Raw genomic sequence first — 16,203 nt, 5'->3', positions numbered from 1 at the left:
CTCAGAAGTGCAAAATCATTTTTAATGTGGCAAAGAAAAAAAAAGATTTATAATAGAAGGAATCCCTGATTTAATAAAACAAAACATCTTCACTATATTTTTGTGTTACTCATGCATAGCTGTTAGTCGTTCTTTATTGCATTTACATTTTTCCTAACATTTCAGTCAGCAATTTTAGATAAAAGCATCTGCTAAAGGAATGCATGTAAAAGTAATGTGGAGACAAACATCTGCATGATCAAAAAAGTCTCATTAGTTAATTAACTAACAACAAGCAATGCATTTGTTAGAGTATTTATTCATCTTTGTTTACGTTAGTTAAAACAACTGCGCAATGTAAGTTCATGTTAGTTCAGGTCCATTAAATAATATTAACAGATACAACTTTTGATTTTAATAATGTATTAGTGAGTTATGAAATGAACTTCAACAATAAAAAAAAAAAAATGGTAACACTTTACGATAAGGTTAATTAATTAACTGTATTATTTAAAATGAAATAAGCATAAACAATTCTATAACATTTATTGACCTTAGTTAATATCCATTTCAGCATTTACTAATACATTTCTTAAAATCAAAAGTTGTATTTGTTAACATTTGTTAATGCATTATGAACTAGCAATGATTAACTGTATAACTAAAATTAACAACGGTTAATAAATACTGTGCCAAATGCGTTGTTCATTGTAAGTTAATTTTAATTAACACATTAATGTTAACAAATGACACCTTATTGTAAAGTGTTACCAACAATTCTAAATTATATATTAATCTTAGCTGATGCTCACTAATGTAGTTAGTAAACTCAACCTTATTATAAAGCATCCCCATATAATTTAATCATGGTAAAATGTGTTAGATGGAGATGATGTTTCTCGACGACTTAAAATCAAAATAGCCAAAATATTAAACGAACAAACAAGCAAGTGTAGAGTATAGTGAATTTTGCAGATGGTTTTATTGGTGCAAATTCCATGTGGGCCTTGTTATCAGTTTACTTCCCAAGAGCGTTAATAGATATCCGTTAACCTGTCTATAGAGTCTCTTCATTTGAAGTGGATTCAAATATCACGCTTTCATATTTACATGAGTCAGTAGAAAGTGTTCATATTTTTGTATGGACAGTCTAACGCAGTTCTTCGGGCTTGTCTGTAAAGTGAGTTTGCATCAAAACACATACACGTAAGTTGATCTGCTGTCGCTACCAACCACATTTTTGGCGGTACACTTATAGATGCCATTGTCTCTGCTGGAAGGGCTCTGAATGACCAGTGGACCTTGAGGATGGAGATACTTGTTTCCATAAAGACGAGGCTGGATGCCGACCTTCAGCTGAAGACCATCAGGCATTTCCCAAACCACCTCAGCTTTAGGTGTAGCAAGAGGAATGCAGTTTAACTGAACGGCCACACCTGGACTAGCATAAGTCACTGGCGAGGGTCCTTTGGTTATACGCGGCGGATACGCAATTACTATAACCGAAACCGAAAGGCTGGATGATCCATGTTCGTTAGTGGTTTGGCAGAGGTACATCCCTCTATCATACACAGATGTCCTCTGGATAGTAAGAGTGCCATTGTTTAGGACCGAATATCGTCCGGTTGTTTGTGGCCGAGTTAAGACGACTCCGTTTGGTAGAGTCCAGGTAAGTTTGGGCAGCGGGTGACCACCGGACAAGCAATTGAGTTGCAGATTCTCGCCATTTATTATGCTGACGAGTGAGCTGTACTTGTTGGTGATTTCTGGTTTTCTGTTGGACTCCAACGTCACGGTACGCTCAACGTATCCGGCGCTGTTGCGTCCAATGCATTGATACAGTCCAACCTCTAAGATCGATGGGTCTTTAATGACCAAAGTCCCATCAAGTCGATGATGGAAACGGAAAACACTGGTTCCCCTAAGCAGAGACGTGCCATTGGGGAGAATCCAAGTGATCTCCGGCATTGGTTTTCCTTCTATGGAACAGTTTAGACTTAATATCTCATTGGTGAGTTGGATGGACTCGGTAGGAGAACTTCTCAACCGTGGCTTTTCAACACCTTCGATCACCTCAAGTTGAACCTGGAGTTTGGCTTCTCCTCCTTCACTGCGTGCAATGCAAAGAAGTGTGACGGAATCACTTATCCGCACTGCGTGAATGTCCAGTGTGCCATTGCGATGGACCGTAATCCTTGAGCCGTAGTATGGCGCAGGAAGCACGATATTGTTGGGAAACACCCACATGATCCTTGGAACCGGGTTACCATTTGCATTGCAGTCTAAAAGCACACGCTGATCCTTCACGACAGTTTCACGGATGACCCCTTGATTCTCGAATCCACTGATGACTGGCATTGACACAAGGGCTTCTACGTAGATAACTTTCTTGTCAATTCCCGCAACGTTCCTAGCTGAGCAAGTATAATTTCCGAAATCAAACCTCTGGATTTTTTGAATGTGCAAAGTGCCATCATTGCCGATCTGGTACTTGTTGGATAATGGCACTATGGTGCGATGAGCTGGAGACATCCATGTGATGGTAGGAGTTGGTTCTCCTTTGGCACTGCAATTGAGGACAGCTGTTTCACCAAAAGGAACTTTAACGACACTGTAAACATTGTTTCGGATGATCGGTGCATCCACCACCACCTTGATATGAACCTTCATTTCATCTTTCCCAATCGAATTCTCAGCGTAGCATGTGTAGTCGCCTTCCTCCTTCATTCTGATTTCATTTAAATACAGTGTACCATTGTCAAACATTACATATCTCTTGGTGCGGACCCAGTTGTGTTCAGATTGTGGGACGCCATTTACCATGGTACCATCCGGAAGACTCCACGTGATTTTTGGGTTGGGAAGACCTGAAGCGATGCAGTCCATTTTCAGCTCTCCTCCGTAGGACACCTTGTGATCGCTCAATGACTTCTGGTCGATTTTAGCCGCTTTCATCATCACGTTGACTTTAAGCAGAACGTAGTCATCGCCCATTTTGTTTCTGGCCACACAGAGATAGTCACCCTCATCCTTTTCATTCACTGACGTGATGGTGAGAGTGCCATTGCTGAACACTTTCATTCTGCGATCAAAGCTGAAACGAGCGATAAAGAGAGAGAGGTTACATCCTTATAACAGTGATAATAGTAAATGCATAATTTATTCAAGGACTCATGTGAGCACATTTTGTATGTCTCCCTAATCAGGCACACAAAATTTAGTTCTTGCAGTCTCTACTAATGAGCTGATGAGTGGAATTGGGTGTGTTACATAAAGGAGACATACAAAAATTGAAGGGGATCCTCCAGGACAGGTCTGGGACAACTCATTTATGCAATGGATAGCCTTAAATCAATCAGCTTTACAGACTCACTGTTGATTTCAGTTAAAATTAAAACTTGATTTTCTTTTATAAAACAGCTTTCTAGTGTGGAGCTAGCTAATGGTATTTTTTTTTTTTACAAAACCAGTTATAGTTTGGTTTGCAGGAAACAAAGCTTTATCTAGCTCAGGACTGTTTTGATTTTCAAAACCCTATAAGGTATTTTAAGATAGATTTTGTGTGAATAAAATAGTTGCTCCAAAAATAAAGCATAATTGCATGAATATTCAAAGTCTACTAAATAATCAGTGAAATAATTTTAATAATCATCAGATTAATTGATTATTAAAATAATTGTTTGTTGCAGCCCTAGTGAGGAATAAAATTTTCATAGATTTTTTGAGATCAATGTACAATAGAAAAAAAAGAAAAAAAAGAAAAAAAAGAAAAAAAGAAAAAAAAATCTTAATTCCAATGGGAAAATCAGCAATTATTGAAAAAGCACAAATTAATTATTCTGAAATAATTTCAATTTCTCATATTTTTTTTCGATTGCCATGGCAAAAACCATACTTGGGCTATTAAAAGTTAAAATAGGAGTATATATATATATATAAGAATAAAAAAAGAATGTATGAAGCTAGATTTTTCTTTTTTAAAGCAGAGGCTCTGTTGTTTTCTTTGATATATTGCATGTTCAGGTATTCATACAACAATACTCTGGGAGCCAGGAAATTATTGTGAAAATGATCAAAAATGCTGACCATGGCTGACAACTTTTTCTTAAAATGTCTGGGGAAAGGGTAAAAATACATTCTTTCTTACAAATTATAAAACTAAATTTGCAACTGGTTCATATCATGATAGATGACTAAGAACTCTAAACATTTTTTTTTCCAGTATATAGTTTCCAGTGAAACAAAACAAAAATGATTAATTACATGACATTGCAACTGTACATCTCTAAGGTTGCACATATATAAATTAATTTATATTTTAGTAGCACCATATGACGTTTTCTCTAAGCGTAGCCTGCCAAAGATCATGCAGATCATACAGACCACTGGTGTCAATGTTTTCTACAATCAACTATTTCTTAAGATGCAAAAAAAAAAAATGTTGATTCAGAACTATGTTTCAGGCCTTGCATTTGATTAATGTCATTTTTGTCTTCCGACTGTATCCATTTAATTTATTCTGATTTGCCTGCCCTCTGTAATTAATTACGCTTCATTTTGATTTGCTAGTTGGTTAATCATGCCTTAGTGTATATGGAGATAATTTTAGGAGGCCAGAGACAGTAAAATTCATAAGTGTGCTGTTTTTCCCTAATTTTTAATCATTCGGTTTTCATCAAACTCTGCATTAGATTGTGACAGATTCACAGCACAGTCTGCACTCAAAGTTTCTAAACACTCAATAGGCATTGCTGACATGCCAATAAACAAAAATTTGATTCCTTCAATTAACCATTACCTGTAATATGCATCAACCAGTTTTTTAGATGGCGTCCTCCAGATGATCCTGGGACTGGGGCTCCCAGTGGCCGAACAGTTGAGACTCAAATGACCTCCGTAGCTGACATCAGTACTGTGTGCGGAAGTGGATATGATTCTGGCAGTAGTGGAGTGTGTTTTCACCTGTAGATTCACAGTCCTTTTAGCAACTCCCACCGAATTCACAGCCACACATTCATAATTCCCAGAATCCTTGTCTGTAGGGTTACGAATAAACAGTGTCCCGTTGGGGAGAACAAACAAATTGCCATTGACGAACTGTGAGGGGCGAAGCTGCCCGCCGGTGAACGTGACCCAGCGGATGGTCGGACCAGGAGCGCCTTTAGCTGTACAGTGCATGAATGCTGATTGGCCATCATAGATGGTGTGGTTCTCCCGGAGCTGCTCTTGGATGGTGGGAGGCAAAGCTGCAATTTGAAGCCTCACGGTAAGCATGTCGGCTCCAGCGGCATTGCTCGCTATGCATTTGTAGATGCCTTTGTCCAGGTAATTGGTGTTTTTGACTTGAAGCGTTCCATTGGTGAAGAGCACAATCTTCTGTTGGCTGTTACTAATAGCTCGCACCACAGATCGATCTGGAAGCACCCAGCTGATGTTTGGTATGGGGAGGCCTTGTGCTTGGCATTCCAAGAGTGCACTGTTTCCGAGATACACCGTCATATCTTTATGACGTGAAAGCATCATCTTGGGGGCATGGGCCAAAACCACAAGGGTCACCATCATTTTATCGATGCCGTGTGGATTGAGAGCACTGCACAGATACTGCCCACGGTCCTGAGGCTGGATGTTGTGGATGACAAATGTGCCATTGGACTGGACCTCAAATCGCTGCGCTCTGGTATTTGCTGACATGACGGCTCCTATGGAAAATAAAGCATAGGGAAAGAGATTGATTAATTTAAACCAATGAAAAGCATATTGTAGTGAATCAGACATTTATATACAAAGATAATTTTTTTTTCAATTTTTCAAGAGATTGAAAACAAGAAACGTGTCAAGTTGATTTATACAAATATATATACATACAATGTGCTGTACAATCAATCAAATATCAACAACATTAACACTCAGAACAACATTAATTACAGCAAAGAACAAGGATAACACTGCACAATTACCTACAGCTAAAAGCTATAGAAAGCTATGGCTGTAAACACATTCAGTGTAGAGGCAGTTCTAATAGAATTGTTGCTTATATTTACTGTGCATAATTATTAGATACTTTTAAAGTGGGTACTGTGATGGGGCATAAAAAAAGACTTAATGCCCGATGAATAGAATGAAATAGTAAAACTGCTAGTTGAGGGATCAAACATAAGAGAATTTGCCAAACTTTTTTAAGAGAAACTGGAGAGCTGTGAGGCGTTTTGTAAACAATTCTCAAGAAGGGTGGAAGAGGAGATAGGACAGAAAAAAAAATAAAGCTGAATCAGAGGGATCTACGAGGAATAGAGAGGTAACGAAAAACCCTCTACAAATCAGTTCAGATATATTCACAAGCTGTGGCTTGCCAAATATACGTCAGAGTATTAGATTTTAGTGTTGTTTCGTGAAGTTTCTGAAGTGAAAAAGGCACAAACCCGGCCTCCTCTGAGAAACGAGCATAAAGAAAAGTGTCTAGAATGGGCAAATAGGTAAATGGAGATGTATTTTGCCAAAGTATTATGGACAGATGAGATGAAGGTGACTTTAGATGGTCCTGATAGATGGGCTTGAGGCTGGATAGTTCACGGACAGAAAGCTACTGCCTGATTTCCAAGGCAGCAAGGTGGTGGGGAATTATGATATGTGCAGGAATAATCAACAATGAGTTTGTGAAACTTTCACTTCAATATCTTTACATTTTTATATTATATTTTTAGATATGTATATATGGTGTATGCCAAGTAGTACAGAGAGAGAGAATATATAAAAACAATTGTGTCAAATGATATATTTGTATATATATATATATATATATATAGAGAGAGAGAGAGAGAGAGAGAGAGAAGAGAAAAAACACACTTATCTTCTATTGTAAAATATATCAAGATCACATTTGGTTTATTTATTGAAATTATAATCCAATTCCTGAATATGCTGTAACTGTAAATTCTTGTCATGTCATATATGAGTTACCTGTGGAGACTTTGGTCCAGGTCAGGAGGGGTTTCGGATCCCCCACAGAATCACATGCTATCTGCACATCTGTACCAGCATTCACAGTGACTGTGAGGAGTTTGGTAGCAGTGATCCTGGGTCTCATTTGGGGGGCAGGAAGAGCTTGTGGTCCTTGAGAAAGCTGAACTGCATTCGGTTGTCTGTTGATTGGTTCATTGATCTGAATTTGGTTGTTTGGCTGCGTAGTGCTTGACACAGTTGTGCGACTCGAGGTTGCAGATTGAGCAGTCAAAATCTTTGGTGATGTAGTTGATCTGACGTTGTTGAGATTTAATTCCACAGCTGAAGTGGTGATGTAAGGGCTTGTGATAATATTAGGTCTAATGTTCACAGAGGGCTTTTTACTGTGATAGTGCGGATACCTGTGGTTAATGCTGGGAAAGCTTCCCCTGTGCCTGGTATCAATGTAGTTTGTTCCAGGATTCCTTGGGTAAAACGGGATTCTATTGTCTGGTAAGGGTAAACTGGGTGTTAAATTTAGAGCAGATGTAGTAATAGTAGTAGCAGCTGTCGTCAGTGTAGTAGATGGTGCTGTTGTTCCAATGATTTGGCTCGTAATGGGAATTATGGCTGTAGTTACTGGAAATGTAATTGTAGGCAAAGTATTCGGTAATTTTGAAGGAACAATCAAAGGTTCATCATGTCCCTGGACTATCCTTTCCCTTCGGTCTTGCTTAGAAACAGAGTTTGGTTGTAGGAAGTAAATCTCATTGGTTTGAGGTGGTGAAATTGTGGGTGAAGACTTGATTTGTGTCCCTACAGTTATTAAGGATTCTGTAAGAGTCTCTGGTATTGAGGGAAAAGAAAATTGGTTGTGAATGGATCCTTCTTCTTTAAAGCTTTCATTTGGTTGTGAACGTGGATAGTATTGGAGTTGTGGCATGGAGGTAACTACAGATTCTGTGTCCAAAGTAAAGCTGATCTCTGTTGGATAAGTCTCTTTGTTGGCCTTTGGTAACACTGTAGAAAGTGTGCCTGTGAACTCCTGCCGAGCAGTTGTCAGTGGGACTGATTCAATGCCAGGTCGAGATGTTGGATCTACACTCGTGGGAACCAAGTACTCATCCATCTCCTCTGCAGGTGCAATGCCTCCGTCCTCTTCCTGCTCAAAATAAGGGACGTCTTCATTTTCAAGCTCTGATGTGGCGCTTGTGGGGTGAGAGTCGGAGGTGCTTCTAAGGTTTGTCATCTCTTGAACTTGGAGGAAATTGTTTGCCTTCACTTTGGGGATTTCTGAGCCATCAGGGTGGGAGATGGTTTCTTCCTCATTGACGGCATTTGGTAATTCCCTCGGGACAGAAGGATAAATGGGAGTAGTAGTTGGATATTCCAATGTGCTTCCAGCTAAGGTTGTGGAGTAAATGTGAACAGTTGCTGGGAGAGTTGATTGGACTGAAATGCTTTCAGCTGGATTTGAGGAATAAATGAGAGCATTGGTTGTAGAAGTTAAATGGATCACTCTGCCTCTAGATGTGGTTCTGGAGTAAACATGAGCAGTAGTTGGATGGATCTTTGCAGCTTCAGCTGGGCTTGTGGGATCAGCTTTCAAAGTTACACTTTGACCATGAACACCTACAACTGTAGATGCTGACCATGGCCTTCTTATAGGAAGTCTTGAGAATGGCCGTCTTAATTTTTTCCGTCGTCTACTTTCAAATCTTCGCCTGTAGCTCCAGTGATCTTTTGCTCTGGACCGTACTGAACTTGTTGGAGCATGCAGGCTAATGCGTTCAGTTGATGTGGTTGCAAACGAAGTGCTGTCATGAAGTCCAGAACCAAAACCCCCAATCTGCAACTGGACGCCAGTCTTTCCGGAGAAATTAAGCTCATTTTCTTTCTCAGACTCCGGTTTGATGACAGACCGGGAATATACTTGGTTATTTTCAGCACTTATGGTGCTCACATGCCCTCTTTCTATAACATTCACCTCTCTCATAACATAATGGGGTCCAGATGTGGGATTTGAGATGTAAGGCACCTCTTTTGAGCTAGTTTGTAATTCTGGAGGAGCCATTAGATACATGTTGTTATTTTGCCCCTCAATATGAGGTGTAATTGCATGCGTGTGGTAAACATCTGTTTGGTGTGGAGTGCTGAAAGTGTTTGATTCTTCCTGTGGATCAGAGTCACCAGAGGAACTCTCAGTGTTGTCAATTGAACCTGGATGAGCTACATTCATCATCTGTATACTTTTCTCTGCTGTGCCATGCTCAACAATGTTAACTGATGAGTTCTTTGGAGAGGTTTTCTCACGGATTTTGGCCAAAAGAACAGCCCATTTCTGAGGGTCTATTTTGTTCCTTGTATTAACAGTTCTTTGGTTTGTTAAGCCAGATCTGTTTGATTGTCCGTTCATGCCCTTTCTAAAGGGTCGCCTATGGCGGATGTTGCCAAAAGAACGTCCTTGCATTATTGCATTTGGATCCCTCCTTCGATTAATAAAGCTTCTGTTTAGTACTTTTCTTTCATGAGTTTCATCTCCAGAAGCTTCATCGGCATCCTCCAAAAAGGCTTTTACCTTAGAGGACACTCCCATGGCAGACTGCGGTCTAATGGGATACTGTCGGAGAGGCTGGATTCCTTTCCGCCTCATAACAGTTAATTTAGTAGCCAATACATCCACACCATGCTGGTTCATGGCGACACATTTGTGATATCCATTATTGTTAAGCTGACTATACGGAATGAACAAAGTCGAGTTGTAAAAGACTAAAGCCCAGGATTTATTGGCTTTGGCATTCAGTACACTGCCATCTGGAAGTATCCAGTTCACCACAGCATCTGGAGTTGCTGTAGTCAGACATGGCAAAGATGCAGACTCACCTACAAACTTTGTTAAAGCAATTCCAACTTCTTCACCTGGAAGAGGGGTTGAAGACTCTATAACGGATAAACGGAGAGGCAGAATATCGATATCTCCTGCAACCTCAGCAATGCAATAATAAACTCCAGAGTCTCTGTGCTCGACAGATTTCATGTGAAGTTTGCCACTGCTAGATACTGTCACTCTTTTGTCGGTCGAGCTAAACGCAGCTTTAATCTGCGACCCATCAGGCGTCATCCAACGAATGCCTGCTTTTTCTGAGCTTTGCACATGGCAGTCCATTTCAACCGTATCACCCACAACAGAACTGAAGCTCGTCTGGGTTTTATTGTCATGCTCAATCATGACCCAAGATCTAACGGGCTCCTTGTCTGTGGTGGCAGTCAAATGAGTGTTAAGAATGAGTCTCACACTCTTAGAGGAGGAATATGGCCTGTTTAACTTGATGTTCATTAAAGACTGCATGAGCCATGATGGATGGGCTAAAACACTGGCTCGGACACCAGTATAAAAGTAAGCATCTTTTTCAATGTCCTGTCTGTATCTGTAGCTCAGCTCCGGCTCTCTGCTTAGCATGATTTCCCTTCGCAGATGCACAGGCACTTCACTGTAGTACGCAAGAAGCCTCCACAAGCTTTCATAGTCATCTCTGTCCATAGGACATTCAAGGTCAAAGAAGAATGTCACATTAGCAGCGATCTCCAGAGATTTTGTATAATTCCAACTGATTTGAGTAGAATCTCTTGGTTCAAGTATTTGACAGATCAAGTCCACTTTAGTCCCATGCTCATCAGATAAACCGAGGGAGAGGTTTCCAAAAGGTGGTTTGATCCTGTCGATGGGCAGAAGTTCACTCATGTTGTCCTCATGTAAGACGTTCTTTCCTTTAGAGCTGATAGCTGGTCCAGAGCAGATGAACTCTTTGAGATCTGAGATATCTTGCCCCTTAAGGTGTTTAGGAGATGCACACAGTGGACAGAGCTGACTGCTGGAAAATGATCTGTCCTTTTTGCATTTCATCACACCTAGGAAATGAAACAAATCCAGACTTTAGGAGTTTTCTAAATATTCAAACATCTCTAGTTTTGATCTTTTAAAATTTTTAAATAAAAAAAAAATAATGACACAGACCATCCTATATATACATTACTATATATATATATATATATATATATATATATATATATATATATATATATATAAATAGTAAATGTACTTACAGTATATACTACTATTCGAAGTTTGGGATCAGTAATGTTTTTTAAATGCGTCTATTCTGCACATCAAGGCTGCATTTGTTTTATCAAAATACAGTAAAAACAGTAATATTGTGAAATATTATTACAATTTAATATATGGGGTTTCTCTTTTAATATATAATTTATTTCTGTGATCAAATTAGAATTTTCAGCATCACATGATCTTCAGAAATCATTTTAATATGCTGATAAATTATCAATGTTGGAAACAGCTGCTTAATATTTTTATGGTAACCGTATTACTTTTTTCTGGATTTTTTTGTTTAATTCAAAGTTGAAAAGAACAGCATTTATTCAAAATAAAATGTATTTTGTAACAAAAAATATAGTAAAAGTCTAGTAAAATTAAAAATAACAATATAGAATACTGTAATTTTTAAATGCAACAACAATAACGATATTTTCCAATATTATTGTTTTTACTGTATTTTTAATCAAACTTCTTAAAAAAATCTAAAAGATCTAACTGATCCCAAGCAGACATAAAAAAGATGGCTTTTTACGATATTAGAAGTTCAGAAGATTTTCTTCTTTATTAAAATTGTGATCAAAAATGTGATCGGCAGCATTTTATTCGCACAGAACCAAAGACCACAAACTGAACTGCCCTCAAACTTTAACGCTATTCAACTACTGCTCCACAAACACTGAGATTTCCTTCAGGAAATTCAGATCTAGTTTACACTGATAGAGCTGTATTGGATAATAGTGTGACGATCATTTTGAAGCACCTGGATGCTGTGCGCTCCAGTCCTGTAACCAGCTCATCCTGCAGTCGCAGCTCCACGGGTTTCCATATAAGAAGAGGTTCTCCAGCTGCGGCATGCTCTCCAGCATGTTTCTGGGCAGCGAGCTGAGGAGGTTTTCAGAGAGGTACAGATGCTTCAGGGTGGAGACGGGGAAACGCCGCAGCAGCGAGAATGTGCTGAAAGTAGCAGGATGGAGCTTTTGCAGATTGTTGGCCTCGAGATGAAGCAGACGCAGTGAGGTCAGCCCACTGAACGCATCCGGGTGGATGTACTCGATGCGGTTGTGGTCCAGATGGAGTCTAATAAGGGCCGTCAAACCAGAGAAGGTGTGACCGTTAATGACTCTCAGTTTGTTGTAGCTCATTTTGAAAACCTGCAGGACACACAGTGAGTCATTATGACAAAAACAAGCCAACAGAGTCTGTTTAAAATTTATGCAGTGTATCCTGCAGCTGCATTCTTCTTATATTTACCCAAGTCTCTTTTCCTTTAGGCCAGAGCTCATTAATTAGATCTAAGACTAGCGTGCTTCACCAGATGACTGTGATTTTACCTGTAAAGAAACAAGATCCTGAAAAGCAGCATCTGGTATTTTCTGCACGCTGTTGCCGTGCATCATGAGCAGCTCTAGTTTTCGAAGGCCAGCAAAGGAGACGTCTGTGATGTGATTTATAGTGTTAAACCTGTTAGAGCGGAAAATAGTCATTACAATACTGTTTTCAAAATCATGCTGAAGTGAAAAAGTGTAAAAAATTAAAAATCACCATTGTGTATTACAAATATTGTTGGCTCTTTGACACTTGTTTTCACCTCTCTTTTGTAATTAGCTCTGAATAAAACGTCTACTAAATGCGTAAGACAGAAGTCAGTAAGAGCTTTATTGCTAAGTTTGCACATACAAGGAATTTGGTTTAGTGACAGAAACTTCTAGTACACAGGGACAGCAGATAATAAGAGCTAAAGATATATGAATAACATCTCTGTTTGAGGAACACAAAACAGGAAAAACTATCAAACTATACAAATCCTGCTGAGAAAAACAAGCCTAAGCAACATATACTAAACTAAATATTGTCTTGTGGATCTTCTATAATTAATTTCATAAGTGATCAATTTTACACCATTATTTTCCTGTTAAATTAGCAATACGTATTGTATAAAGCACAATTTAAATAAATGTGACTTGACTAAGGGACTCACTGTAAGGAATATTCACAGGTTTGCAAACTCTAATATTTCAGATACATGATGCTTTCATTAACCTCCAGTTTCTGCCGTGCATTAGATAATCAGCAGTGACTGACCCAAAGTTGATGCGCTGGACTTGTTTGGAGATGCCTGTGGGAACGGTCACGAGCGCACGGAAGGTGCAGTGCACTTCAGCAGGAACAGAGCAAGCGCACTGCCGCGGACAAACACCACCAGAGACCCGAAAACTGACCAGCAGCACCAGAATCAGCACAATGCACGAAGAGCCCATGATGCCCGTGAGATCACACACTGCTGAAGCCTTCACACGTCCCTCTAGCGCTGAGACACAGAATTACACCTCACACACAGCCAACAGGTGTTCACAAAAACATTTACATGCATGCATTTGGCAGACGGCTTTAGACAAAGTAACTTTCATTGCATTTAAGGTTTACAACTGATCCGTTCATGCATTCACTGGGAATCGAACCCATGCAAGCACACTCAAATACATTTTAATACACTTTCTATCATAATTTGGAACATCTAGGGAATCAATCATTATCCTGTTGGATACATTGAACTATATTATGTTTTTCGCATTCAGCAGGATCTTGTTTGACTCAAGATCTTCAGGATGAGTTACAAATTATGTTGGAAATTCTTTTGCATTCCTTGAGAATATCTTGAAACTAATTTCAAACTTACATTAGAAATTAAAATAAACCAACATGTAGCCAAATAAAAGAGGACAACAGTCCAAATCAATGATTAAAGTCTGCATGCATGAAGAAATGCATAATTTTATAATATTAAAGAGTATAAATTCATTACAATAAATTAATTGTATTTATGAATATACATACATAAACAATACGTATTTATAAATGCATATTTAAAACTATGATTATATTATTTTATTGTACATGCAGTACAACGAAAGAACCAAGAAAATAACACATTTAATGTTATGATGTTTTTGTTTTCACTTTAAACCACTGAGCCATGGATTCTAATAGAAAATGAGACCAAATTAAATTAAACTCACCTTGATGTTCTTGTGAATCACTGTCTTTTGAGCCTTCATTTCCTTATAATAGTCCTCCCTTAGATCAGCTTCACATAGAATACACCAGAATTTCACAGCATTCTTTTTTAAATGATCACCACGTTTTCATAAATGCAACAGAACTAAATAGCAGCAAGTAAAAATAAATACAAATCTGACTATAAAAGCAGAGAAAAATATGTTTCTTTTCAAAGGCACATATGATGAATAATCTCCCGTTAGGTGCTTCACTGTCTGCTCAAAAACTCAGAGTAGAGCTGGAAAAAAGTGAGTGTGAAACCCAAGCTTGAGTAAGGAGGAGCTAAACTGAGAGAAACCCCCTCAGATCAGCGGCCCTCCTCTGAAAACACTCTGTTCAGCTGCTCAGTTTGATGCCACTGTGTAAAAAACATCCATCTAGAGCTGCTGCTACTGAAAAATCATCAGTTAAACAACACAGACACAGATTGCACAGACAAAAATATTTTTATTTTGAGGAATTTTGGAGTTTGTTATAAGACAATTGCATTAGAACACAATACTCAAATGAAAACAGTTTAACTTTCATGCATAAAATCAAACACAATCTGATTTTTTTTAATATAATAATCATTTGAAGGTAACACTTTAGAAATAAGGTCAAATTGATTAATGCTAGTTAATGCAAACATTTAAAATGTGATAGACATTTAGTATTCATTTTGAGGAATTTGTGTTTAAGCCAACTGTACGTGATCACTCAAATGGAAACAATTTCGCTTTCATGTATAAAATCAAACATATTCATTTAAACCATCAATATGCATAGCCAATAGCTTGATTCGAGTTAGCAACATTGTCATGATTTTAAAGTCTGCTACACCAGTCTATTTTAAGTCTCTCTCATGACCATCTGCAATCCGAGACCATTCTTTACTATAAATAATTATGTCAAAGAATTAACTATTTGTCACTATTGGTTTCAAACACCACAAATATTTGTGCCAATTTTAAAACAGAAGGTCACAATTAAAGTGTGTTCTGTACTGATGCATGAAAAGCTTGATTCTGCAGCACATCTGATTAACTTTGTGTAATGTGGGCTGTAATTGTTTAGTCAGCGGTTCAGTAAATGGTTCTTGGTGGTCCTGGTCCAGCACTCATTCAAACACAGAGTTAAAAATACCTTGGACTGGTGCTTTTATTGGCTATTTTACACAACAACAACAGAGCTCTGTGTTAAATCACTATGCAGCACTGAACTAATACACAAGCCCTTTGTATTATTTTTATTTGAATTCATTTTCCAGGCAGATAATTCCTTTGCAATGCAACTTATTTGAGTTGCATTATACATTTTCTTCGTAAGTACTTTAATAATTCACTTTTTATAGTCATATAGTGTTTTATTGTCACATAACTATCTAAATTATGTTCTGATTGGATGAGCAGCATTTTACATGGATGCTTGTTTCTGCCATGCCATTAAAAAATAATCAAAATAAAGCTAACTGTGACTTTATCTGATAATCTTTCTGTAAATTCTGAGACATTTGAAACATTTGTTAAATATTCAGAATTCTGACTTTCCCCCCCCCCCTGCAATTCTGAGTTTATATGTTGGAATAATTTAACTTTTAATTTCTGCCACGGAATAAAACTTTTTTACTCACAATTCTGAGTTTTTATCTTATCTTGGCAATTCTCAGCTTATATGTTCGCAATTTGGGGCTTGCATTAGGCTCATAATGAACTAGTGGATGTGTTAGCGTGTGCTACCAAAAAGCTTAGTATTGAGTGTCTGGACAAACCAAGTGACTCCCAGTCCTCTAAGCCCAGTTTCAAAGAAAGCTGCCTTTTTTCAGTGATCTACATCAAAAAAATCTCCAGATCCTGGAAGCAGCCTTTCTCTGCTTGCCTTTCTAACACAGTGTCCACTGTCTTCAGCAACCTAGTGGGTTCTGTGAAGCAGGGTTATGCTGCTATTCCGGCAATGGAGGACACACTGGCCATTCACCTCTCGCCATCCCACCCTCTCCTCCCAACTAAGCCACCTAGGACCTTTTCTGCCCACAGGATGTTCCTGCGTTTCTCATAGTGCATGGATGCTGCTCTGGCTCATTGAGGCTGCAAGTCATTTGTGTGCTCAACTACCTGGACGATTGCCTCATATTT

General features: G+C 38.5%; 1 protein-coding gene across 1 annotated transcript; it reads right to left on the bottom strand.

Moving 5' to 3' along the window:
• Positions 1–942: 942 nt before the first annotated feature.
• Positions 943–14,300, bottom strand: LOC132153237 (matrix-remodeling-associated protein 5-like). The gene is made up of 7 exons (XM_059562615.1): positions 14,050–14,300; positions 13,115–13,340; positions 12,364–12,493; positions 11,793–12,183; positions 6,937–10,827; positions 4,778–5,678; positions 943–3,073 (listed from the first exon to the last, which is right to left on the bottom strand). The coding sequence occupies exons 2-7, from the start codon at positions 13,288–13,290 to the stop codon at positions 1,171–1,173; spliced, it is 7,392 nt and encodes a 2,463-aa protein (XP_059418598.1). The 5' UTR covers positions 13,291–13,340; positions 14,050–14,300; the 3' UTR covers positions 943–1,170.
• Between the last annotated feature and the right edge of the window lie 1,903 nt (positions 14,301–16,203).

Source organism: Carassius carassius, chromosome 11 (assembly GCF_963082965.1).
Source record: "Carassius carassius chromosome 11, fCarCar2.1, whole genome shotgun sequence".
In the NCBI taxonomy this organism is placed as follows: Eukaryota; Metazoa; Chordata; class Actinopteri; order Cypriniformes; family Cyprinidae; genus Carassius; species Carassius carassius.
This window is presented reverse-complemented; position numbering and strand designations above follow the sequence as displayed.